Raw genomic sequence first — 27,830 nt, forward strand, 5'->3', positions numbered from 1 at the left:
GGGGGCAGTGGGGCAGAGGTGGGAGCCTCTGCAGTGTGGCGGTGGGGTACGCTCCAGGGGGTTGAGAAGTGTGCACGGACCAGGACTATGCTGACAGTGTATGTGGTTCAAAGAGGGGTGAGGCTTATCAGCGTCAGAAGACTTGTGTTTCACAAATAGCCAAAAAAAGGATCAGCCCCACCTTCCAAAGCCTGAAACAACTGAGTGCCTCCATGCCAAGGGCTAGCCCTACTCAGCTGCACTCCTAAGAGAACTGACAACAGCGTTGTAGGCCTCAGGCCTATCACAACTGTATGCCCCTGAGCCTAGCAACCAGCTACACTGGGTACCAACCCAATTAAGAGGACAATTGCAATAAGAGTGTGCTAATAGACTTTGTAGCCAACAGTGCTGAGGCCCCTCCAAACCAGATTTACAAACAGCTGGCCAGGGAAGGAAAGATCAGACTCCCTGGGTACCTGCAGTGGGAGCCACCCTGCCACAGCAGAAGAACACAAGTAGCCCACAAAGGGGTCACTCGTGGTTTTTATGGTCTGGTGACAAGAGAAAAGCACACTGTTGGGCCTCATAAGGCATCTCATACATAAGGCCACTTCTCCAAGATCAGGAGACATAGCTCACTCACCTAGTACAAAGAAAATAGCACAGAGAAAGAGGCATAATGAGGAGGCAAAGGAATACTTTCCTAGCAAGGGAACACTACAAAACACCAGAAAAGGAACTAAGTGAAACAGAAACTAGTGACCTCCTTGACAAAGAATTCAAACAAAATATAATGAGGATGCTCACAGATATGCAGAGAAGAATGGATGAACACAGTGAGCACATCAGCAAAGAATTGGAAGATATAAAAAAGAACCAATCAGAAATGAAGAATACAATACTCGAAATGAGAAATTCACTAGAGGGACTCAGTAGCAGAGTAGAGGAAGCAGAAGAATGGATCAGCAAGCTAGATGAAAGATTAGAGGAAATCACCCAAGGAGAACAGAAAAGAGAAAAAAGGATTAGACAGAATGAGAACAGTGTAAGGGAACTCTGGGACAATATCAAGCGTGCTAGCATTCAGATTATAGAGGTCCCAGAAGGAGAAGAGAGAGACAAAGGGGCAGAAAATTTATTTGTCGAAATAATAGAGGAAAATTTTCCTCACCTGAGGAAGGAAACAGACATCCAAGTTCAGGAAGCACAGAGAGCTCCAAACAAGAGAAGCCCAAAGAGGCCCACACCAAGACATATTATAATCAAAATGTGTAAAATTAAAGACAAAGAGAGAATCCTAAAAGCAGCAAGAGAAAGGCCACAAGTGACATATAAAGAGAAGCCCCATCAGGCTGTCAGTGGACTTCTCAGTTGAGACCATACAGGCGAGAAGAGAATGGCACGATATATTTGAAGTGCTAAAAGGAAAAAGCCTACAACCAGGAATACTCTATCCATCAAGGCTGTCATTCAGAATGGAAGGAGAGATAAAGAGCTTCCCAGACAAGCAAAAATTAAAGGAGTTTATCACTAAGAAACCACTTCTACAAGAAATGCTGAAAGGACTTATTTAAGTGGGAAAGTAATGACCACAAATAGAGATAAAAGAAAAAAAATTATCAAAAAAACCCAAAACAACAAGAAAAAACAGGCAATAAAATCACTTGTAAGGTAAAAGTATAGTAAAGGCAGCAGATCAACTACCTGTGAAGGTAATATGAAGGTTAAAAGACAAATGTACTAAAATTACCTATTTCAATGATAAGAGGGTAATGGATATACACACACTAAACAAAAGACTATATATGATGTGAAAAACATATAACGTGGGAGGAGGGGAGTGAAAAAGTAGAGCTTTTAGAAAGAGGTCAATAGACTGTTATATGCATAGTATATTAAATAGGATCCTCATGGTAACCACAAACCAGAAACCTATAACAAGCAGGAAAAAAAGTAAGACAAATGAAATCAAACATATTACTAAAGATAGCCATCAAACCACAAGTGAGGAGAGCAAGAGAAAAAGAAAGGAACTGAGAAGAAGTACTAAAACACCCCAAAAAAAGAAAAAGTGACAAAATGGCAATAAATACATATTTATCAATAGCTACTTTAAATGTCAATGGACTAAATGCTCCAATCAACTGCCATAGGGTGGCCAACTGGATAAAAACACAAGATCCATGTATATGCTGCATACAAGAGGCACACTTCAGACCTACAGACACTCACAAACTGAAAGTGGAAGGATGGAAAAAGATATTCCATGCAAATGGCAAATGAAAGAAAGTGGGGGTAGCGATACTTATATCAGACAAAATAGACTTTAAATCAAAAACTGTAATAAGAGACAAAGATGGGCACTACAAAATGATAAAGGGAACAATCCAACAAGAAAATATAACACTTGTAAATATCTACGCACCCAACATAGGAACACCTAAATATATAAAGCAATTATTAACAGACATAAGAGGAGAAATAGACAGTAACACAATAATAGTAGGGGACTTTAACGCTCCACTTACACCAATGGATAGATCATCCAAACAGAAGATCAATAAAGAAACACTTGCCTTAAAGGACACATTAGACCAGATTGACTTAGTAGATATATACAGAACATTCCATCCAAAAACCATAGAATACACATTCTTTTCAAATGCCCATGGAACATTCTCCAGGATTGATCACATATTAGGCCACAAAACAAGTCTCAATAAATTTAAGAAGATTGAAATAATACCATGCATCTTTTCTGACCACAAAGGTATGAAACTGGAAATCAACTACGGAAAGAAAAGCCATAAAAATGTGGAGATTGAACAAAATGCTACTCAACAATGATGGGGTCAATGAAGAAGTCAAAGGAGAAATCAAAAAATTCCTGGAGACAAATGAAAATGAAAATACGACATGCCAAAATCTGTGGGATACAGCAAAAGTGGTTCTACGTGGGAAGTTTATAGTAATTCAGGCCTACCTCAACAAAGAAGAAAAATCCCAAATAGACGATCTAAAAGTGCACCTAAAGGTACTGGAAAAAGAACAACAAACAAAGCCCAAAATCAGCAGAAGGAAGGAAATAATAAAAATCAGAGCAGAAATAAACGAAATAGAGACTAAAAAAACAATAGAAAAAATTAATGAAACCGAGAGCTGTTTCTTCAAAAAGATAAACAAAATTGACAAACCCTTAGCTAGACTCACCAAGATAAAAAGAGAGAAGGCTCAAATAAATAAAATCAGAAATGAAAGAGGAGAGATTACAAAAGACACCTCAGAAATACAAAAGATAATAAGAGAATACTATGAAAAGCTATACGCCAACAAATTGGATAATCTAGAGGAAATGGATAAATTCTTAGAAACATACAATCTTCCAAAACTGGACCAAGAAGATGTAGAAAATTTGAATAAACCGATCACCAGTAAGGAGATCGAAACAGCAATTAAAAACCTCCCAAAAAATAAAAGTCCAGGTGAATTCTACCAAACATTCAAAGAAGACCCAATACCTATCCTTCTCAAACTCTTCCAAAAAATTGAAGAGGAGGGGAGGCTTCCTAACTCCTTCTACAGAGCAAACATTATCCTGATACCAAAACCAGACAAGGACAACACAAAAAAAGAAAATTACAGGCCAATATCACTGATGAGCATCGATGCAAAAATCCTCAACAAAATACTAGCAAATCGAATACAACAATACATTAAAAAGATCATACATCATGATCAAGTGGGTTTCATTCCGGGGATGCAGGGATGGTTCAACATCCGCAAATCTATCAACGTGATACACCACATTAACAAAATGAAGAATAAAAATCACATGATCAGCTCAATAGATGCAGAGAAAGCATTTGACAAGATACAGCATCCATTTATGATAAACTCTAAATAAAATGGGTATAGAAGGAAAATACCTCAACATAATAAAGGCCATATATGACAAACCCACAGCAAATATCATTCTCAATGGAGAAAAACTGAAAGCTATCCCTCTAAGAACAGGAACCAGACAAGGATGCCCACTGTTACCACTCTTATTTAACATAGTATTGGAAGTCCTAGACAGAGCAATCAGGCAAGAAAAAGAAATAAAAGGGATCCACATTGGAAAAGAAAAGTGAAACTATCACTCTTTGCAGATGACATGATTTTATATCTAGAAAACCCTGAAGAGTCCACTAAAAAACTTTTAGAAATAATAAAGGAATACAGTCAAGTTGCATGATACAAAATCAATGTACAAAAATCGGTTGCGTTTCTATACACTAACAACAAAGTAGCAGAAAGAGAAATTAAGAATACAATCCCATTTACAATTGCAACAAAAAGAATAAAATACCTAGGAATATACTAAACAAAAGAGGTGAAAGACCTGTACACTGAAAACTATAAGACATTGTTGAAAGAAATCGAAGAAGACACAAAGAAATGGAAAGATATTCCATGCTCTTGGATTGGAAGAATTAACATTGTTAAAATGTCCATACTTCCTAAAACAATCTATAGATTCAACACAATCCCTATCAAAGTTCCAACAACATTTTTTACAGAACTAGAACAAAGAATCCTAAAATTTATATGGAACAACAAAAGACCCCAAATAGCCAAAGGATTCCTGAGAAAAAAGAACAAAGCTGGAGGTATCATACTCCCCGATTTCAAATTATACTACAAAGCCATAGTAACCAAAACAGCATGGTACTGGCACAAAAACAGACACACAGATCAATGGAACAAAATTGAGAGCCCAGAAGTAAACCCACAAGTTTATGGACAGCTAATATTCGACAAGGGAGCCAAAAGCATATGATGGAGAAAGGAGAGTCTCTTCAATAAATGGTGTTGGGAAAACTGGACGGCCACATGCAAAAGAATGAAAGTAGACCATTCCCTTACACCATGCACAAAAATCAACTCAAAATGGATTAAAGACTTGAATGTAAGACCCGAAACCATGAGACTTCTAGAAGAAAACATAGGCAGTACGCTCTATGACATTGGTCTGAGCAGTATATTTTCAAGTCCCATGTCTGACCGGGCAAGGGAAACAAAAGAAAAAATGAACAAATGGGACTACATCAAACTAAAAAGCTTCTGCACAGCAAAGGAAACCATCAGCAAAACGAAAAGACAACCTAACAATTGGGAGAGGATATTTGCAAACCACGTATCAGATAAGGGGTTAATATCCAAAATATACAAAGAACTCATACAGCTCAACAACAACAAAACCAACAATCCAATTAGAAAATGGGCAAAAGATCCGAACAGAGATTTCTCCAGAGAAGATATACAGATGGCCAACAGGCATATGAAAAGATGCTCAACATCATTAGCTATCAGGGAAATGCAAATCAAAACTACCATGAGGTATCACCTCACTCCGGTCAGAATGGCTATAATTAACAAGACAGGAAACAACAAATGTTGGAGAGGGTGTGGAGAGAAGGGAACCCTTGTTCACTGCTGGTGGCAGTGCAAACTGGTACAGCCACTGTGGAAAGCAGTTTGGAGTATCCTCAGAAAATTAAGGATAGATCTACCATATGATCCAGCTATTCCACTGCTGGGTATTTATCCAAAGAACTTGAAAACACAAAGGCATAAAGATCCTTGCACCCCTATGTTCATTGCAGCATTATACACAATAGCCAAGACTTGGAAGCAACCTAGGTGCCCATCAAGGGACGAATGGATAAAGAAGATGTGGTGTTTATACACGTTGGACTACTACTCAGCCATAAGAAATGATGAAATCTGGCCATTTGTGACAATGTGGATGGACCTTGAGGGTGTTATGCTGAGTGAAATAAGTCAGAGGGAGAAAGTCAAATACCATATGATCTCGCTCATAAGTAGAAGATAAAAACGACAAAAAGAAAAATCACATAGCATTGGAGATTGGACTGGTGGTTACCATTGGGGAAGGGGGGAGGGTGAAAGGGGTGACTAGGGTCACATGTGAGGGGATGCACTATAATTAGTGTTCGGGTGGTAAACATGATGTAATGTATACAGAATTTGAAATATGATGTACATCCGAAAAAAATAAAAATTAAAAAAAAAAAGGTAAAGTTTGTCATGTTATGTTTAGCATTTGCTCCAGAATTTTTATTTTATAGTGAAGTATTATTTTTTACATTAAAATAAGCCAGGATGGGTTTGATAAAATTTCATTTTTTATTTCCAGCTTCTGTCATGGTCTCACCTAGTAGTATCTGAGGAACGTGTACAGTGAACAAATTCTCACTTTAACTCATGGCTAAATCAAAAAATGACCAGCGATAATGCTCTTCTTTTTCCTGACCTTTTCCAGGGAAAACATAGCACCTCCCAGTCAAGGTCAGCTGTGGGGCATTTGCTTATAACGTACTGCAGACATGAACAGCAAGGATAGCTGATTTCTTTTGGTCTTGGGTGCTGGTATAAAAAATATTCAATACTGCTACTCCAGCCAGCCATTTGGTATAGTGACCAGTTGTTTGATCTGTGCAGTATATGAAACCAGTAGGCTACCAGTTGTCAGAGTCAGTGAGAAATGTGGGAAATTATGGATTAAATGTGAATAAAATATGTGAGAAATACAGGCTGAGTCTTTCTGCAGAGCATATCAAGAAAAGTCGAGATTCTCACTATAGTGGTTTCCCCCTTTATTGCATGGTAAAATCTACAACTATTTATTTCATTGTTTGCTAAGACTTGTATTTTGCATTAAACCCTTGTGGCAGCAAAGAGAGAAATAAAAAGCAGTATGTGTGGTTAATGGAAAGTTAAATATTGATTTTCTTTTTCTCAACAAAATCAGTGCACATGCAACTTGCTCAAAATACTTGTTAATATTTGCCAGCCACCATAAGAGCTGTAGTGATGTCACTGAAAACCAGAATGAAAACCAGAATATACAAATCTGGTAAGAAACATTTATTTCCAAAGTTAGGAGTTATTTTAAGAAGTCTACCTGAAAATAACATTTTAACAACTGCAACTACTTAAAGTACGTTTGTATTCCATTCTGTGAGGATCAAATTTTCTTTTATATCTTCTAAATTCTTCTAAGTTAATTTCATTCATCTTTAACACCATATAAAAACTTGTCCGTATAAACACATAAAGCCATATCGCTTATTATGTTCACCCTATGAGCAAAATTAATAACCTCTCTGTTAAATAAAGTCAGTGCTGTCAGATAGTTCAAATACAAAATCGGTTAATCTAATAATGGTTCAGTTTTTCACCCAATTAATAAAATCAAAGGAAAACTTTTGGAAGCCATTCTAGCACAGATGAAACATCTGACGTTATTGTAAATACCATTTAAATTCAGTTAAAAAGTTCAACTTTTGAAAATAATTGTTTTTGCATTGATAATACATGTAGTGCCATGGTAAAAAAACAATATTTCATAAAGTTCAAATATGAAGCAAAAATGTTTTTGGAATTGGTTGTGGTACATAAGTAACTCACAACTGTATCCAAACAAGCTATAACACTTTATCAATGAAAATAAAAGCTTTAGTTGTTAAAATTTACCATTATCTCTCTATATATGCAAAGTAGCTGAAGTACAAAATTTTTGTGATAAAACTAATGTTAAATATTAAAAAAAAACTTCAGCCTGGCGGTACTTGTTGTCTTTCTGTACTGTGTGTCATCGGTGGGATTTTAGAACTCTTTGAGCATAGAACTTTGAAGAACTACTTTTAAATTAACTTAATTGTTCTACAAATTGGTATTGAATTTTTTCTTAAAACAAGTGTATAGATCATTGCAACTTGGACATGCTGCTAGTTCATGAACCCTTTGTAACTGGTTCCCAACAGGATAAGGAGCTTGCACCAGAATGTAAATCTGCTATGTCACTAAGCACACAGTTTAGATGAGCTGAGATTTTTTTTTGTAGCAAGGCTTTCTCAGTGAAGAAAGAAATGTGCTCACTTTTGTCACAAGCTCCTTATCTTGCACTTTAAATAGCAAAGAAACTAAAGGTGGCAAAATAAAAAACCAATGTATAACACTTAATAACAACTATAAGTAATCAAATATCCCCACAAACCACAAAATTTGGATGAGTGGGAACAAATCTCTGATAACTACAAGATCTGTGTGGTATCAGCATCTAAATCAGGTGGGGCAATAAAAACCAATTGGGCGTCTGGTAGACCTGGTAACTCCAAAATAACCAACAGCTAGTTGAACGCTCAGCAAGCCAGTTTGACTACAGCAGCTGAAACTGGGAGAGGATGGCATACTCCACTTGTTCAACGGGTTCACAGTCAGAGCTGAAGGGGCTGGAGCAGTCTTGGCCCTATAATCTCTCCAACTAATCAGCTAAAGAGCCCCTAAAGGATAGAACCCTACACTAAGGAGAAACTCCTTAGAATAGAATCCAAATTGAGCAGTACAGGGACAATAGAAACAAAGGGAAAAGATGGCCTGGATGAAAATTGGCGAGGTGAACAGACCCAGGAAATCTCTGGACTTAAGCTGCCGTATTTTGAACATCTTATAAAAAAAAAAAAAAAAAGGAAAAAGAGGAGGACATTCTAGAGATGTAAAATTTAAATATTACTCTAAACCAAGCCTCCCTTCTAAAAGTTTAAGAAAATTAATTTTACATAAAAATCAGCAAAAGAATAGAATTAAGGTCTAAGTCCATACAAAATTATAAGAACAAAAAGAATAAGTAGTGTAATGCCCCTATAGGAATGTAGTTGTGCCAGAAACATATGCCCACAAAATAGATGAGAACTCTAACCTAATATTTCAAAACTAGTTAAAAGTCATTTTAAAAGAATACAATATATGACAGAATTGCATATGTTGGAATTAGAAAAACTCAGAAAAGAGATGATTAAAGTGAAAAAATTAGAAAAACAGAAAAATGTTTCAGAAATGACAACTAAAGACTAATAAGGAACACAACCAAATAAATATGAGGTAATACCTTTGAAATAGAAGGTGGAAAGAAGGAAGATTTTAAAAATCAAAAAGAAATGGAGAAAGGAAAAGGATTCAAGAGATAGAGAGACCTGTGTAGAAGATAGGCAAAGAAGATCCAGCATACCTGTAACAGGGCTTCTCAGAGAAAAAAGTCAAAGAAAGAGAACCGAATAAATAGTAAAACTATAATCCAAGAAAACTTTTCTAGAAAAAATAAGATCTGAAACTACATATAAGGGAAAGAAAATCACCTTGTAACCAGTTTGATTTGGGGCTTTATGCCCAAAGAAATGGAAGTTTCTTATCTAAGATATTCAAGGAAGTAAAAATGTGAATCAAGGATTTTATATCCAGCCAGATTGTTTTTCAAATACAAAGGACAGGCCAATTGTCAGTAACATAAAAGAATTCAGGGAATATTGTTCTCAATAGCCCTTTCTTAGTAATCGATCAGAGAACCAGAATGAATAAAGAGACAGCAGTATGGGGGTTAATGATGAGCAATATTATTAGCAAATTGCAATGCTTTATAGATAGATAAATTCATAGATTTGTCTGTCTTCCCTACTAGATTGTAAATTCTGGGAAGGCAGGAACCATGCCTGTCTTGTCCACACTTGTGTTAGAAGAATGCCTAGTGTATTGAAGGTGCTCAAAGTTGAATGAATTGAGTAAATGTTCATAATAGAAAGAAGGAATCTAACATTTATTGATCCCCTGTTTTTTGCCAGGCAGTATAAAAGGCACTTTACATGTAACTTTTATGTTTACATCAACGATTTAGGTGAAAATGTCTCCCTTTTCACAAATGTTGAAAGCCTATACATGAAGTAGCTTGCCCAGGGTCACATAGCTAACATCAGTAATAGCTGGTCTGTCTGATTCCATTTTTGTTTAGCATAATTATGATTAGGACATTTAAAATGACTTTGTAATATTTTACTTGCTTAAGTAAGAGAGATGTTTTGCCACCTTGTTTCTATTCCTTTCTTTTTGGAATCATGAAGGTAAATTTTAAATGATCACAGATTGAGTCTTTCTATGTTCATTCTTCTACAAATATTAGATTAAAAAATTTTAGTTTATTGAAGTCTATATTAATGAAGTTTTACTCTGTATGTGTGGGCATAATACATTTGGATGTTTGTAGATGAATAATTTTCAGAAATATGTAATCAAAAATGAACTACATCAAATGATAAATTAATGTGAACTTTCTTATTATTAGTATGTTATCAGGTGGTTCAGATGGTGTGATTGTACTTTATGATCTTGAGAACTCCAGCAGACAACCTTGTTACACATGTAAAGCAGTGTGTTCCGTTGGCAGGTGTGTATTGAAAATGTAATTCATAAATTTATAAACAGTTGGGTGTTTTTTGCATCAAATACAAAGCATGAAAATAGCAGTCATGAATATCTCAAGCAAATTGTTCAAATGATCTATTTACATGGATATCCCTTGACATTTTCTTGAAAATAGTAACTGAAATTCAGGTATAGCTGTTTTGTTGGGGTTTTTTTTAGATTTTATTTTTCCTTTTTCTCCCCAAAGCCCCTCAGTACATAGTTGTGTAATTTTAGCTGTGGGGCCTTCTAGTTGTGGCATGTGGGACGCCGTCCCACCACAGCCTGACAAGCGGTGTGTCATGTCATCGCCCAGGATCCCAACCTGCGAAACCCTGGGCCGCCGAAGTGGAGCGTGCGAACTTAACCACTTGGCCACAGGACCAGCCCCTGGATATAGGTGTTTTTAACATGAGACTTCCCAAAAACAACTTTGGTATCAATTTCCAAAGGATTTTATTTAAAAACTTTTGATTATGTCCTTTTTGTTCTACACCTACATAGCATACCTCAGTAACTAATTATAGTTTTTAGGACCACTTAGTCGAAGATTCATTTATGAGTCTTTCAGCTAATTATAAACACAAATTAGATTTTTCAACTGATGTTAATAGAACAAAAAGATTAATGGCTAGAAGCAATAAATATGTTGGTAGTCCTGCACCAAACACACACACACACACTCACACTCTCACACTCACTCCTCTTACCTCTCTTACCTCTCTACCTACTCAAAACTGCCTAACTTACCTCTCTTGGTCTTGAGTTTTCCGACCCTTCTTTACTGGCTTTCTAGTTTTGTGAGGATTACTTTTAAGTCCCTAATAGAATGTTTTGTGACTTTGTTCTGATTTGCTCATAATGGTTACTTAATTCTTTCTCATCACCTATAACTCATCTGATATTGAACAGACCTTTACATTAACAGAATGGGTTTTGAGGAAATGCTTTCAAGAGGAAAAATTTCATGAACATTAATATCAATAGCCACTCTGTATTAAACCTGTTCCCAGAACACTAGAATAGGTGCATACATCCATGGAATATTTGTGAGAAGATTTCTGATTGTTTCTTGGCTCTGGTGCTTCAGTTTGGAAATACAGATTTGGGAAACTATTTCTCCGAACCTCAGATTATTTTGTCTTCGAGATAATTATACTTGCCCTGTTATTCTTGTAAGGTTTCTGTGAGACTTAAATGAAATGCTATCTTTTAAGAAGCACGTTAAAAACTGTAAAGCCACTATATAAATGGAAAGCAGTGTAGTTACAGGGACACTTGGTAGAAAACAAGATACCACCTCAAATACTCTGGAACTTGGTTTCTAAGAAGCTTATACCATTTTATACTCTCCACCCCTACCAAAAAAAACAGTATCTAAATTCTATATCTAGACAGTCATATTAATTAATTTAATTCATTTTTATTGTAGCTCATATTTTAACATTGTTTAATTTGTTATATAGCAAAATAGTATTTTCATATATACCACATGCTATATAATGTTATTCCATGAGAGAGTATGATCTGCTTTTCTGGTATGTAAAGTCAAGTAAATGCTTAGTGTGTCAGTCTTTTGCTTTACCATGACTTTCTTCTGGGATTCAAATGCTGTTGTTAAAAGCATGACTTTGAATACAAATGCGCATATAGTGAGCGTCTTTTCAAAATGAGTTCAAGTAGCATTTTTGGATCCGAAGACTTTATAATCTGACTTTAAGAAATAATTTCAGTAAAAATTATTAAGTTAATGTGGCTTAGACTGTTTCCTGATATTTATTTTTGCTTCACTTAATGTCTTTGTTCATGAGCACCAAAAAGATTCCTTTCTTGTACCAAAATTCTTATTAAATGTGAATGAGAATTCCAGATCATACATAGTAAGAGAATAATATAATATTTAGTCCTATTTTAAAATTTAAAATATAAATGAGCTTTTATTTGTGATCACTATATTAGATATTTTTTATTTAAAACTGGAAAATATCTGTATAGATCAGATTCTTAGGAGCAAATAGAAATCAATCCTGCTTAAGTAGAAATTTATTGGAAATTTAGTATCTCACATAACTGGCAGGAAGGCGGGAGATCAAAATGTAGAAAATGAGCAGAGGGCCCGCCCGGTGGCACAGCAGTTAAGTTCACACGTTCCGCTTCGGTGGGGTTCACTGGTTCAGATCCCAGGTGTGGACCTACACACCGCCTGTCAAGCCATGCTGTAGCAGGCGTCCCACATATAAAGTAGAGGAAGATGGGCACAGATGTTAGCTCAAGGCCAGTCTTCCTCAGCAAAAAGAGGAGGATTGGCAGCAGATGTCAGCTCAGGGCTAATCTTCCTCAAAAAAATAAAAATTTAAAAAATAAAAAAAAAGAAAGTGAGCAGAAAGCAAGAGAAACTAGAATAGAGAACACAGTCAAGGTCACACACACACAATTTAGTTTGGGTTCTTCTACATGTCACCAACACAGACTCTCAACTCCACAGCCATGAATAATTGCAAACTGTCCCTGGGGTTTGCATCACGAGCTGGAGTTTTGGAGCCCCTGGTGGGATTGATGAAGCCCAGGACGCTTGTCCTTGCCCTTGCTGCCAAGGGGAAGGGAAGGAGAACGTCTGGAGTTCCTTGTGTTTCCTAACAAGAAGCAGGGCCCTGCCTTTCAATGAAACAAAGGGGATTTCTCCCAAATAGGAGGAGTTTGGATGCTCGTCAGCCAAGAAAAGGGCACATGTCTATACAATGCACCCATTTGGCTTTGTAACATCCATATACACCTTTTTTCCCATACTTACTCTCACTTTTTTTGAAAAACATTCCAAAATAACATAATGCAACTATCCAGTTTACAATCAAAAATGTAACCAACCTCTTCCCCAAAGTGTGATGATCCTAAGTCTATTTAATTACCACATCTAGCTCCAGTTCAAAATAATGTGCACTAGTTATACCTGATTAGGATTATGCAACCTGTGGAGTCAGTTTCGTACTTAACCTGTATAAAATAAGAAAGAAGAAAGAGAGGAGAAGTTAATTAAAATATATAAATATATACGTGACATAGAAAGAAAGGAAATATGGGTAGACACTACAGTCCCTGTATTTTTGCAGCTGTCTCAAGCTCAGAACTGGCACTTAAGACTTTCCTGCTTCATATTCTCATTCCTTCAGGTAGTGCCACAAGTGTTCAAGGTCTTTTACTCTGTATTGTGATCCAAACATTCACCTTAAGGAATCAGAACTCACTATGATTCTGTCTGCATGGGATTGCGGTAGTCTTCTGTCAACTTTTGTTTATTTTGTTATGGAAAATTTCTAACATATACAAAAGTAGAGAGTAGTATAAGGAACTATATACCCACCACTCAGCTTCAACACCTATTAGTCATAACCAATCTTGTTTCATCTCTACCCCTACCCATGCACTCTGAGGATTATTTTGAAGCAAATCCCAAAAATTATCATTTCACTCATAATTGCTTGTTTGTATCTTTAAAGGATAAACTTTTTATAAGAGTAAACAGAGTACCATTGTCCCACATACACAGCAATTCCTGATATGAAATATCCAGTTGGTGTTCAAATTTCCCTCATTGTCTCATGACTGTTTCCTAACAGCCAGTTGGTTTGAATTAAGATTCAGTAAACTGACACACATACTGTGTTGATCACCAGTTCAGAGCATATGCTGCATCCTTCAGGATGGTACATCACTCTCACAAGGTGGTGTATTTTAGCTAATATTATTAGTGAGTCTTCAACAGATCATGCTTCTGCGGGTGATAGGTTACATAAGAGTGGTGAATCCCATGGGCATCTGCCAGTTGCATTCTTTTGTCATAGAGTAAGTTCCTTGATCAGAAGCAATCTTGTGTGGGAGATCATGGAAGAATGTGAGGCATTCAACAGTTCTCAGAATGGTAGTGCTGATAAAATGATATTTGGGAAAAGCAAATCCAAGACCAGAATAGGTATCTCTTCCAGTGAGGAAACATCACTGCTCCCTTCATGAAGAGGTCCAGTGTAGCTGGCTGATCCCCCCAGGCTATAGTAAAGAAATAAGAAGTCTCCCATTCTATGAGCCTTAGTAGGAAGCAGGCCTCCACATCACATATGGAAACCTGAAACTAGAAGTGCCTGGACATTCTGCTTCCCTGGACAGCTAGGATGCAGGCATGTGATCTAGGTTTGGCCATTCATACCATCCTATCTGAGACTGCAGCTTGTTAATATACTATCAGGTTTGAAACTCCCAAAAGTCAGTTCTTTCTAAATTTTGATTGTTTTGTAGAAATCATCCCGATGTTCACAAATATAGTGTGGAGACCGTACAGTGGTATCCTCATGACACTGGCATGTTCACATCAAGCTCATTTGATAAAACTCTGAAAGTTTGGGACACAAATACATTACAAGTAAGTACAGTAAATCCTTTACAAATTGCTCTGTAGGGTAAAGGAGAATTTAATCAGTTTAGTGTGATTGTTTGCTAAGATGTCATGTATGTTAGATGTGAAAGCACTATAGTGGTGAAGGAGAGCTAGACTGCTTGAGTTCATATCTTGGCTCTGCTGCTGACTAGTTCTGTGACATTGGGCAAGTGTGTGAACCTCTCTGTGTTTCAGTTTCCTCGTCTGTAAATAGGGGCAATGATTGTACCTTATGGAATGGCTGTAGATAGGTCAATATATGTAAAATACCTAGAACAGTGCTTAGCCTATAGCAAGTGCTCAACAAAACATTAGCTATTATTATTATCTTTATTATTTGAAAACTACTATGGTCAAGTGGTCTAAGGAAGAAAATTGGATTTATCTCCTATTGACCTAAAAACATAAAGGAAAAGAAAGTTATTAATATTATACCTTAGTAAAGGTAGACAGAAGATGCTAGTTTTTATGAGATTTGGTCAAATTTATATTTCTAGTACTTATCTTTTCCCTGAGCTCTAATCTCATGTTTCTCTACCTGTCCACAGAACCTCTCTTACCTGAATGTAGTTTCATCTCCTGAAGTATAACATGTTCCAGACCAAACATGATCACTCCTCACATCCATTTAGTCCTCAAATCTTAGCAATTCTTCCTTCAAACTCTCTCATGTTTCTCTTTTCTATTTCCCTCACCATTGCTCTGCATCTAGACTACTACTAAAACTCCTGACTGCTTTCCCCGTATTACTTTCCTTTCCATATTTTCCATGGTAAGTTCTACCCTAGAATTAATCTTACTGTAAAGCAGCTTCATCATGTCTTTACCCAAACCCACTAGTGACTCCTGTTGTCTAAATTCAGCCTGGCATTCTAAGTTCTCCATGACCTCACGCTCTGCTCTCTCAACCTTAGCTCCTACCTCTTTTCAATATAAATGATCTGCTGCCAGTACATTGATCTCCTTTTGCGTTCTGATCATGTCTTGATTGTATTGTTTTCCCTGCCTCAAGTCCCTTTCCCTGTGCAACTTTTCCCTTCTCATTCGTCTTAGAACTGAAAGTTTGTACCCTTTGACCAACATCTCCCCATTTCCCCCATCCTCCAGTCTCTGGTAATAATCACTTTATTCTTTGTTTCTAAGAGTTCGACTTTTTAGAGGAAGATGGGCACGGATGTTAGCTCAGGGCCAGGCTTCCTCAGCAAAAAGAGGAGGACTGGCAGTAGTTAGCTCAGGGCTAATCTTCCTTAAAAAAAAAAAAAAAAAGAGAGTTTGACTTTTTTAGATTTCACATGTAAGAGATATTATACAGTACTTGTCTTTCGCTTGTCTGACTTACTTCACTTAGCATAATGCCCTCAAGGTCCATCCATTGTCACAAATGACAGGATTTCCTTCTTTCTGTGGCTGAATGATATTATATATGTATACCACATCTTCTTTATCTCTTCATTCATTCATGGATATTTAGGTTGTTTACATGACTTGGCACTTGTAAACGATGGTGCAATGAACATGAGGGTGCAGATAGCTCAAGATAGTGATTTTGTTTCTTTTGGAGATATACCCGGAAGTGGGGTTCCTGTATCATATGGTAGTTCTATTTTTAATTTTTTGAAGAACCTCCATACTGTTTTCCATAGTGGCTGTACCAATTTATGTTCCCACCAAACCATGCACAAGGGTTCCCTTTTCTCCACATCCTCACCAACACTTGTTATCTCTTGTCTTTTTGATGAGACCTATTTTAACAGATGGGAGGTGATAATATCTCATTGTGCTTTTGATTTTCATTTCCTTGATGAGTGGAGTGATGTTGAGCACCTTTTCACGTACCTGTGGCCATTTGTATGTCTTCTTTGGAAAAATGGCTATTCAGTTCCTCTGCCTGTTTTTAAATTGGATTGTTTGGGGTTTTTGCTATTAAGGTGTATGTGTTTTTATCATTTTGGATATTAACCCCTTATCACATATATGATATGCAAATATTTTCTCCCATTCTGCAGGTTGCATTTTCAGTTTTTGATGGCTTCCTTTGCTCTCCAGAAGCTTTTTAGGTTGATGTAGTCCTCCTTGTTCAGTTTTGCTTTTGATGTCAAATCCAAAAAATCATCTCCAAGACCGATGTCATGGTGCTTACCACCTATGTTTTCTTGTAGGAGTTTTATAGTTTCAGGTCTTACATTCAAGTCTTTGATCCATTTTGAGTTGATTTTTGTGTATGGTGTAAGATAGTGGTCCAGTTTCATTCCTTTGCATGTGGCTGTCCGGTTTTCCCAATACCCTTTAAAGAAGAGACTCTCCTTTCCCCACTGTATATTCTTGGCTCCTTTGTTACAAATTAATTGACCATAGATGCCTGGATTTATTTCTGGGCTCTCTATCCTGTTCCGTTGATCTGTGTGTCTGTTTTTATGCCAACTCCAGACTGTTTTGATTACTATAGCTTTGTAAATAGAGTTTGAACTAAGAAAGTGTGATACCTCCAGCTTTTTTCTTCTTTCTCAAGATTGCTTTGGCTATTTGGGGTCTTTTCTGGTTTTATACAAATTTTAGGATTTTTTTTCTCTCTCTTTCTATAAAAAATACCATTGGAATTTTGATAGAGATTTCGTTGAATCTGTAGATTGCTTTGGGTAGTATGGACATTTTTAACAATGTTAATTCATCCACTCCGTGAGCAGGGACTGTCTTTCCATTTCTTTATGTTTTCTTCAATTTCTTTTACCAATGTCTTATGGTTTTCAGTGTACAGATCTTTCACCTCCTTGGTTAAATTTATTCCTAGGTATTTTATTCTTTTTGATGCAATTTTGAATTGGATTGTTTTCTTAATTTCTGTTTCTGATAGTTTGTTATTAGTGTATATTGTATATTGGTATTGTGTCCTACAACTTTACTGAATTCATTTATTAGTTCTAACAGTTTTTTGGTGGAGTCTTTAGGGCTTTCTATATATAACATCATATCATCTGCATATAGAGGCAATTATAATTCTTCCCTTTCCAATGCCTGTGCCTTTTGTTTCTTTTTTTTGCCTCTGGCTAGGGCTTCCAGTACTTTGTTAAATAAAGTGGTGAGAATGGGCAGCTTTGTCTTATTCCTGGTCTTAAAGGAAAATCTTCAGCTTTTCATTGTTGAGTATGATGTTAGCTGTGGGGCTTATCATATGTATAAATGGCCTTTATTATGTTGAGGTAGATTCCCTCTATACCCAGTTTGTTGGAAAAAAATCACACTTTTTAATAAACGTTAATACCCATTCATGATTTTTAAAAAATTCTTAGCATATTAGGAATAGAAGGGAAATTCCTTAATTTGGTAAAGAGTTTCTGTTAAAAAAACACACTTAAAAACAAATATATTTGGTGGTAAAATATTGAAAGCTTTCCCTTTGAGTTATCTCTATTATTCCCACTGTTCAATATTAAACTGGAAGTCCTAGCCAGTGCATAATGCAAACAAAAGAAATAAAAGGGATTCAAACTGTCATCACAGATGACATGATTATGAACATAGAAGATCCAAAAGAATCTATAGCCAAGCTGTTAGAATTAATATAAGTAAATTTAGCAAAGTTGCTGGATACAAGGTCAGTTGTGTTTCTGAATTCCAGGCACAAAGAGTTATGGAATTTCAAAAGTAATATCATTTACAGTTGCATCAAAAATTATTATGTACCCAATAATAAATTGAAAAGTGTACAAGACCACTCGACACTGTACAGAAAACTATAGAATATTATTGAGAGAAATTAAGACCTAAATAAATGGTAGAATATACCATGTTCAAGAATTAGAAGGCTCAGTACTATAAAGATACCAATTTTACCCAAAATGATCTACAGAGTCAATGCATTTCTAATCAGAATCTTTGCAGGATTCTTTTATGGAAATTGACTAGCTAATTCTAACGTGTATACGGAAACACAGAGGGATACAGCACTCTTGAAGAAGAATGAAATTTGAGTACTTTATTACCTGATATCAAGACTTAAAATAAATTAATTACACTAATTAAGGCAATGTGATATTAGTACAAGTATTGAAAAAACAGTGGAAGAAGATAGAGAATCAACACACACCCATGCATGTACAATCATTTGATTTGTGACAAACAACACGCAGTGCATTGTGGAAAGGATGGCTTTTTCCATGAATGATGTTGGATTAACTAGGTATCCATATAAAAAAAACTAATCTTGACCCTTACCTCACCTCAGACACAAAAGTCAATTTCAGGTGGATTACAGTTGTAAATGTGAAAGAAAATAATCGCAGTTATAGAAGAAAACAGGAAGATGTTTTCATGGCTCAAGATAGGTAAATACACAAAAAAATACAAACCACAAAGAGAAAGATTGATAAATTGAATTACATTAAAATTAGGAACCTCTATTCATCAAATAACACCATTAAAAGAGTGAAAAGGTAAGCCATGGAGTAGGAGGTGATGTATCTGACATATGCATATACCTGGAAAAGGATTTATATCCAGATTATATAAATAGTCAACAAAAATTTAGAAGACTGAAAGCCCCACGGAAAAATAGGCAAAACACTTGAATAGGCACTTCAAAAAAGAGGATATCCAAATAGCCAATAAATAAAAGTGTTCAGCTTTATTAATTGAGCACCTGAATATGTTAATTAAATTCACAATGAAATATTTCTCTATACCCTCCAGAATGACTAAAATTGAAGAGGCTGATGCTACCAGTAACAAGTACATATATTGCTATGAGATTACAAATTGGTACAGATATTTGGTTTCAACTGAAGCCAAATATGTCCTTACCCTGTGATCCAGCAGATGCACTTTTGAGAATATAAATGCATACATATGTGCACCAAAGGACATTTGTAAGAATGTTCATAGCAGCACTGTTAACCAAAAACTACAACCCAAATGTCCATTAACAGTCATGTGGAATTTGGCAAATTGGACATTGGAATACTATCCAGCAGTGACAAGGGAACACTTCTATATCAACAAAATGGATGAATGTTACATAATATTAGACAAAATAACCAGATAGAGAAGAATGCCTAATATATAATTCCCTTTATAAGAGCTTCAAAAATAGACAAAACTAACCTATGGTGATAGAGGTCTGTATGGTGGTTATCTTTCTTGGTGAAGGTTGAAAGGGGGTTCTAGGGGGCCTTCTGGGGTGTTTGTAATGTAATGTTTGTAATGTTCTACTTTATAATACAGGTAGTGGTTACTTTGTGAAAATTCACTTTGTGAAAATTCATTGAACTGTATACTTGTGTATGTTTTTCTGTATGTTTGTTACACTTCAGTTGAAAGTGTGGTTTAAAAATTAATAAGCCATACATTTGTATTTTCTTTCCTTAACATTGACCTCTTTTAAAACTCTAAGACATCTTGAATTAAAATTTTTTTAGAACATAAATATTTTGCTAACTCAAAACAGTATTCCATGAGTTCACAATTCTGTCTGAAATAGACAAAGAATTTTATTGATAAGAACTTAAAAAGTATTCCATAAGAAATAATTTATTGTGCATCTCCTAGGTTCACAGGAAAGTAAGAACGGGATCATATTGTCCCGCTGCCCATCCTCTACCCTCATCACTAATTTTCCTATCAATGTGCATATTATATACCTGTCATACCTTTTCTTCATCTAAGTTTTCCATAAGCATGTTTTTATAGTATATGATATGGCTTAGAGGACTGTCTTCTCTAGAGTCTTCTCTATTAAACTTTAAGGTAAAGTGCAACTTCTTTCTCATTTTGAGTTTTCTTAAAATTTTGCATAATGAAACATAATTGAGAAAATGCTGATGTCAGTATCCAGGCCATGTTCTTTAGAAATGAATAAGACTCTTGAATATATTCAACAGGTATTTATTAAATGTCTCTTACTGTTGGAACTGGCGATTCAATGGTGAGCAAAATAGACATTGCTCTTTTGCAAGGAGCCCTATGGCAAGGAGCTTCAAGTTTAGCAAGGAAAACAAATGATTAGACAAGAAATAACAGTAAATTTCTGAAAGGGACTGTAACCATGAAAGTGTACAGTAGTTTAGCAGGGGCGCCTAACCTATGGGGGAATTCAGGGAAGGCTTTCCGGAGCAGGTCCTCTTGGCTGAGATGAAGGATGTTGAGTAGAAGTTGGCCAAGTCCAGAGAAGGAGGAAGACAGTTCTAGTCAGAGGGAACAGCATTTGAAAACTCTTGGGGTACCAGTGAACATGGCATTTTAAAAACTGAAAGATGCTCGGTATGGCTAGAGTACTAAAGGACCGTGGCGAGAGATAAAGTCAGAAAGGTAAGCAGAGTCTCCATCATGAGGGGCCTTGTAAATTTTGTTAAGTAGGTTGAATTTTTTCCTAGGAGGAAAAGCTATTGAAGAGTCCAAGCAATGGCAAAAAATGAAAACATGAAATTGGCATTTTAGAGGAAAGAGTCTGGCTATGTTACACATAGGTTAGAAGGTGGCAAGAGGAAAGTCAAACAGACCAGATAGGAGATTGCAGTAATCCAGGCAAGAGTAGTGAGTGGCCTGACGACAGTAATGACAATGGGATAAACAGATATGAGAGGTTACTTATGAGAGAGAATTGACAGGAGTTGCAAGTTGATTAGCTGTCAGGAAGAGTGAAAACAAGAATGGCCATCAGGGAAATACAAATCAAAACGGCAGTGAGATACCACTTCATGCTTTAGGTATGAAGGATGACTGTAATCATGAAGACAAACAATAACAAGTATCGAGTAGGATGTGGATAAATTGGAACCCTCATACTTTGTTGGTGGGAATGTAAAGTGGTGCAGCTGCTTTGGAAAACAGTTTCTCAAAAGGTTGAACATGGAGTTACTATATGACCCAGCAATTCCACTCCTGCATATATACCCAAAGAGAGGTGAAAACATAAGTCCACACAAAACTTGCACACAAATGTTCATAGTGGCGTTATTCATAATAGCCAAAAAGTGAATGAAATATCCATCAACAGATGAATGGATAAATGAAATGTGGTAGAACCATAAAATGGAAGATTATTCAGTAATAAAAAGAAATATATTACTGATACATGCTGCACCATGGATGAACTTTGAAAACATTATGCTAAATGAAATGAAAAAAAAGAAAAAATTTTGCTAAGTGAAAGACTACAAAAGACCACATGTTGTGTAATTCTATCTAAGTGAAATGTCAAAAATAGGCAAATCTATAGAGACAGAAGTTAGATAAGTTAGATTAGTGGCTTCCTAGGGTGGAGGGTAGGGAGAAATGGGAAGTGACTGCTAATGGGTATGGGGTTTCTTTTTGGGGTGAGGAAAATGTTGTAAAACTGATTTTGGTGATGATTGTATAACTCTGAATATACTAAAAATCATTGAAGTGCACACTTTAAATGGGTGAATTGTATGGTAAGTCACTTACAGCTCAATAAAGCAATTATTTAAAAAAAAATCAAGAATGACTCCCAGGTTCTCTAGCCTGGACAAATTATATTGTTAATTACTAAGAAAGGGAAAGGATAAGAGGGTGTTGAGTTCAATTTTAGATTTGTTAAGTTTGAAGGATTTGCAAGAAATCCAAATAGAAATAATCCAGGAATTGAGCTGTACGTATCTGAAATTCAGGAGTGTGGTCTACACTGAAAATACAGATTTGTGAGTCACTTGAATATAGGTGGCAGTTGAAGAGAAGAGTACAAAGAACAAAACCCTGAGGAAGACCAAGATTGATAGGACAGAAAAAGGAAAATAAAGCCTACAAAAGACAACGAAGAGGAGTAGCTATAGAGAATAAGAAGAAAATCAGGAGTATGTGATATAATGGAAGCCAGTGGAAGAGATTGTTTTAAGCAAGTTGGAGGAGTCAGCTATGTTGAATGTTACTGACAGGTTAGGTAAGATAATGACTGCTTTTGGTGACAGGAAGTTATCAGTGATAGAGTGTGAATGGCAGTAGTGGAGATAAAAAGAAGATTGCAGTAAGTTGAAAAACATGGGAGATAAGAAATTAGAGACGGCCAAAATTTGGATTTAAAGAGGAAGAAAGAAGATTAATTAGGAGGAATATAGGATGAAAAGGTTTTTGTTTCTTTGTCTTGGGGAGGGGGTTGCTGTGAAGATGAAAGAGACTTGAACATTTTTTAGTGCTGATGGGAATGAGTCAGTAGGGAGGGAGAGGTTATAGATGCCCTGGAGAGAGGTGTGAATGTATAGGATGAGGTTTCTCACAGTGCTGAAGAAGATCTGAACACAGCGAGAGGGATTAACTTTACGTATGAGGAAGGATCATTTTTCCACGATAACAGGAGTGAAGAAGGAAAAAGGATAAATGGAAGCAAATGTGTTTGCAGGTCTGTTGATCAGGCATTGAGAGAATTCTCATCGAATGCCTCCCATTTTCTCTTTGAATAAAAGATAAGATCGCCTGTTGTGACCAAGTGGCATTATTTGTGGAGAGTGGAGAAGGTATGAAATAGCTTCGAATACCGCAGAGAGTACTAGTGAAATTTAATAGGACTGGCAGCCAATACCGAAAGCCCAGCAGAGGTGAATGATCTTTTATAGTGATATCAATTTGCCTTATTATAAGATTTTCTTCACCTGGGTGGAGTAGCAGTCAGCTTACTGCCGCCCATAGGCCAAGCCTGGGCTCATGACGTCTTTTTGTAAATAAAGTGTTACTGGAACACAGACAGGCTCATTTGTTGTCTATGGTTGCTTTGATGCTACAGTGGCAGAAATTAGTAGTTGGTTCTCAAAGCCTAAAATATTTACAATCTGACCCTTTACAGAAAAAGTCTGCTGACTTCTGGTGTTGATCAACCAGGATATAGGTGAAGAGAAAGCAGACATTTGGGGACATCTGGGGTTGAGGTCTTGACAAAAGTGCAAGGATTAACAACAAAGGAGTTGAAGATACTGGCAGTTGAAGTATTGGACCTTGGAATCCAAACTGAAGAAGGAAAAGAAGTGAAGACAGGAGGAACTGATAGGAGTTCTGGGCTTTATTTGGATGTCTTGCAAGTAGTTGGGAAAAAAAGAGCTGAAAATGATAGAAGATTGTGGTCATATATAACTGAAATGTATGATCTCAAAGAGGGAGCAATTCTAGGTGATGAGAGTGTCCTGGGTATGGGTGCTGGGGCTGTATGGAAGCGAGAGGCAGAAGACTGGCTAGATCATCTGTGTAGATGCTGAAGTCCCCCAGAATGGAGTGGAGAGGAAGATGGTGAGCCAGGTGGTTGTCTTGTCTTAGTCTCTAGGATTTACTAGAGATTTTCTCTAGTGCTTTTCTCACAAAAGGGAGAAGAGTATTGTAAATAACATAAGATTTAAAATTATCAGGTTTTTGAGAGCATTACATTCCAGTTTAAGTCAAATAAATTGCCAGCAGTCTATTTAAAAATTGCAATGTGAAAATAAGTAAATAGAAAGTTTGTGGCTTTTGTGATTGTAATTAGAACTTACACTTTTAAAATGTCTTAATTATCAGACTGCAGACGTATTTAATTTTGAAGAAACAGTTTATAGTCATCATATGTCTCCAGTCGCCACCAAGCACTGTTTGGTAGCAGGTTTGTACATGTATTCTTTTGTTTTTTAACATATTGAAAACTTTCTCCCTTTTAATATCTAGTTAGTTTTCATATAAACAGTTTAACCGAGATGAAGATCACAATTCTTTAAAAAAAAAAACACACAAAAATTAAGTATATGCTGCTATTTATATTTAATTTAACAGATATTGTGCAAGTCAGGTACTGTGCTAGTGGCCGGGATTCAAAGATGAAGAAAGCACATTGCTGTTCCCTAAAGAGTTACTTTTATTTATTTATTTATTTGGTGAGGAAGGTTCGCCCTGAACTAACATCTGTTGCCAGTCTTCCTCTTTTTTTTACCTTGAGGAAGATTGTTCCTGAGCTAACACCTCTGCCACTCATCCTCTGTTTTATATGGGATGCTGCCACAGCGTGGCTTGACGAGCAGTGCTTGGTCCACACCTGGGATCTGAACCTGCAAACCCCAGGCCACCAAAATGGAGCAAGCGAACTTAACCACTATGCCATTGGGCCAGCCCCTCCCTAAAGAGTTACTTTTAAACCACCAAAGTTTCAAAGCTTTTACAAAAAAAAATTTTGGCAACTTTTTCAACTGGTCATAATAAAACAAGGAAATGATTTCCTTTTCTCTACGATTGTGTGATTCAAATTAAACATCCATTTTTGTGAAAGTACCTGCAACAACAATTTTCATGTGTAAAGAAGAAAAAATGTTTTTCTGGTATAAGGGATCAGGTTGCTGTGATTCTGTTATTTCTGTGGCACTGCATGAATCTCTTCACCTCCAGATATCTGTCAACTACTCCATCTGTAAAGAAGAGTGGGGCACTAACTTGTCTTTGAAGTCCACTCAGTCTGTGTCCAGAGTTCTGTGGATATATTACTAGTGATTTGAAGTATATCATTAAGATGGAAGAACTAAGCTATTAAATAAAATGATTTGATGTGATAAAATATAGAATTTTACACACACATGTACCAATACAAATTTCCTGGTTTTGATATTGTACTGTAGTTACTTAACATATAACCATTGGGACAACCTGGGTGAAGGGTACACAGGGCCTCTCTCTCCTATCTGCATCTTCCTGTGAATCTGTAATTATTTCAAAATTAAAGGTTAAAAAATAATGGAATAATAGAGTTCTCTTAGTACTAAAGTGTAACTACAATTAAAGTAATTTTTTTAATTATAAACAATAAAAATGATTTGAAGTGTATTTTTAGCATACTTTTTTATATTTCTTCATGGATACAGTGGGAAAATGTCATGATTCATGATGATAGTTTCTTGTTTCCTTTTGATGATGATTTATAATAAAATTATCTCAAACAATTTTTGTTTTTGTTTTTACAGTTGGTACTAGAGGGCCCAAAGTACAACTTTGTGACTTAAAGTCTGGATCCTGTTCTCACATTCTACAGGGTATTTTTTTTATTTGAAACAACAACTACTTTGAGTAAACCATTCAATAAAAAGAAACATTGCTAACAATGTATTCTTTGTAAGTGACATGACCAATGTATTTTGTGCTAGTTGTTAAAAGTCAACAGGGAAATAAAGATCCTTCTGTGCATTATTCTTATAAAACTGAACTATTGAGGAGACATTTATATGAACAATGGCCATGGGAGAAGCTCAAAGGATATGGAAGCTCTAACTCCAAGCCTTGTGTTATTTCTCCATTTTAAAAAAATAAACTACTTACAAAGCTTAGATCAGTACATTTAGTTCATGAGCATTGTTTAATATTGTTCTGGCTGAGTAAACATTCTTAATATTTAGGTGCTTTTTCTCTCAGTAAAAACATTTTAGAAAAAAGATATTGAAGGTATATTGTTTGGTAAAGGTATATTATTTTTGCTACTTTTTTATCAGTATTAGATCATTAATTCTAAACAATGGAAAGATGAGATGTCATTGAGAAATATACATTTTTAATCATCTCTGAGAAACACGTAATATATCAAGAAAACTTGGTGAGATGCATAGTGTTTGTTTTACATTATCATGAGTTTCTGTTAATGTAAGCTAGGTAGATGAAAATATGATTTGAATAATTCAGTTAGGTAGAAGTGAATTAAAATGCTAAGATCACATCCTATAAGCTTATCATCTGTCCTTTATAGAAAAAAACAATTGTACAAATTCTTTTTTACAATCATGAATTAAAATATTTTTTTCTTTATAACCTTCTGAAAAGGTAGAAAACTTTTATTCTTCAGAATGTTTATCTTATATGGTTTGTTGCAGTGGCTTTTTGTCGTAGAGAGAAGTGAGCTTGAGCTATATCGCTTGATGGATTGACCCACTAGGCTAACAGCTGTATTTAAAAAGAAAGACTCTCTTGCCTTGACTGTTCTTTCCAAAGGAAAACCAGGCCTTTTATAATAAAATATCATGTGTGAGAAATGCTCCATAGACTTCACATTAATATTTAAACACAGATTATTATAAATGTGAAAAAATGATCATATCAATTTATTTTTAATATTTAGTCTTCACTTTCTTCAGAATCAGACAAAATTAATTGCACTGTATCTCGTGATTTTTCAAATATTTTGTAAGACTTTTCGTATTTGCAGGTCACAGACAAGAAATATTGGCAGTTTCCTGGTCACCACGTTATGAATATATCTTGGCAACTGCAAGGTAAAATGCAAATTATTTGATTCTGAAGTTAATAATTAATGATCAGCATTTTGAAAAGACTACATTTGTGAAAGATGCATATTTAGTTATTAATTAGGCCCTTAAAAATAAAATAGTTGTTACAGATTTTAATTCATGTCACCAAAAGAAATCTTCCTTTATATCATAATCCTAATCCTGACTATCCATCTTGAAGGTGCTCACCTTAGAGAAAACAGGAGAATCTATGTAGCAATGTAAATCTAGTATGTACTACAGTAAAACAACGATGTTTTATCAATTTTTCATACAAAAGTATAGCACTCTGTTAATTTAAAAATAGTAGCATTTTTATTCCTTTTCTTTAATCCGGAATTATTTTGAATCTGATTCAACACATCTATCCATCCTTTTATTGATTCGATTTACTAATGTTTAATAACTGCCTACTGTGTGCCAAGCATTGTGCCAGGGACACAGAGGTAACGAAGGCATAGTTCCTTCAAGAAGCTAACAGTCTAATGAGGGATATAGTCAGAAAAATCAGCGATTATAGGACATCCTGAAAAATGTTATAATAGATGTACATCTCTAGTAGGTATAATATGGGAAAAGAGCAAGAGCACTTAACTCTGGGGGCATCAAGGGATTTGGGGAGTTTTGTTGGCTGAAGGGAAGAGACTTGCATATTTAAATGCTGAGGAGGAAGTACCAGTAGGGAGAAATTAGTGAAGATGAGAAATGGAGGGAATAATTGGTGCATCAGGACCTTGAATAAACAGGAAATGGTAGTATCAAGGCTCCAGATAGAAGGGGGACGATTGATTTGACATGTGAAGGGCATCATGAGACTAAATGGAAGGAGGAAAAGGTAGATGTGAATACAGTTAAATTTGTGGCATGTCAAGTATAACTTGATGTCATTTATTGAAAAT

The 27,830-nt window shown here is 35.8% G+C and overlaps 1 protein-coding gene across 7 annotated transcripts in view; it reads left to right on the forward strand.

Annotated features, from left to right (window-relative positions):
- ERCC8 (ERCC excision repair 8, CSA ubiquitin ligase complex subunit) overlaps positions 1 to 27,830 on the forward strand; it is a 64,989-nt gene that overhangs the window by 10,519 nt on the left and 26,640 nt on the right. For 2 of the 7 annotated variants that reach the window (XM_070587512.1, XM_070587514.1), the window contains exons 3-7: positions 10,163 to 10,264; positions 14,569 to 14,692; positions 24,197 to 24,278; positions 25,621 to 25,689; positions 26,850 to 26,916. In XM_070587512.1, coding sequence (XP_070443613.1) covers positions 10,163 to 10,264; positions 14,569 to 14,692; positions 24,197 to 24,278; positions 25,621 to 25,689; positions 26,850 to 26,916 — 444 coding nt within the window. Of the gene's footprint in view, positions 1 to 2,752; positions 5,879 to 10,162; positions 10,265 to 14,568; positions 14,693 to 23,495; positions 23,933 to 24,196; positions 24,279 to 25,620; positions 25,690 to 26,849; positions 26,917 to 27,830 lie in introns of those variants that run through there. The other 5 variants (XM_070587516.1, XM_070587518.1, XM_070587515.1 and 2 more) reach the window with 5 other exon arrangements.

This window comes from Equus przewalskii, chromosome 20 (genome assembly GCF_037783145.1).
Source record: "Equus przewalskii isolate Varuska chromosome 20, EquPr2, whole genome shotgun sequence".
In the NCBI taxonomy this organism is placed as follows: domain Eukaryota; kingdom Metazoa; phylum Chordata; class Mammalia; order Perissodactyla; family Equidae; genus Equus; species Equus przewalskii.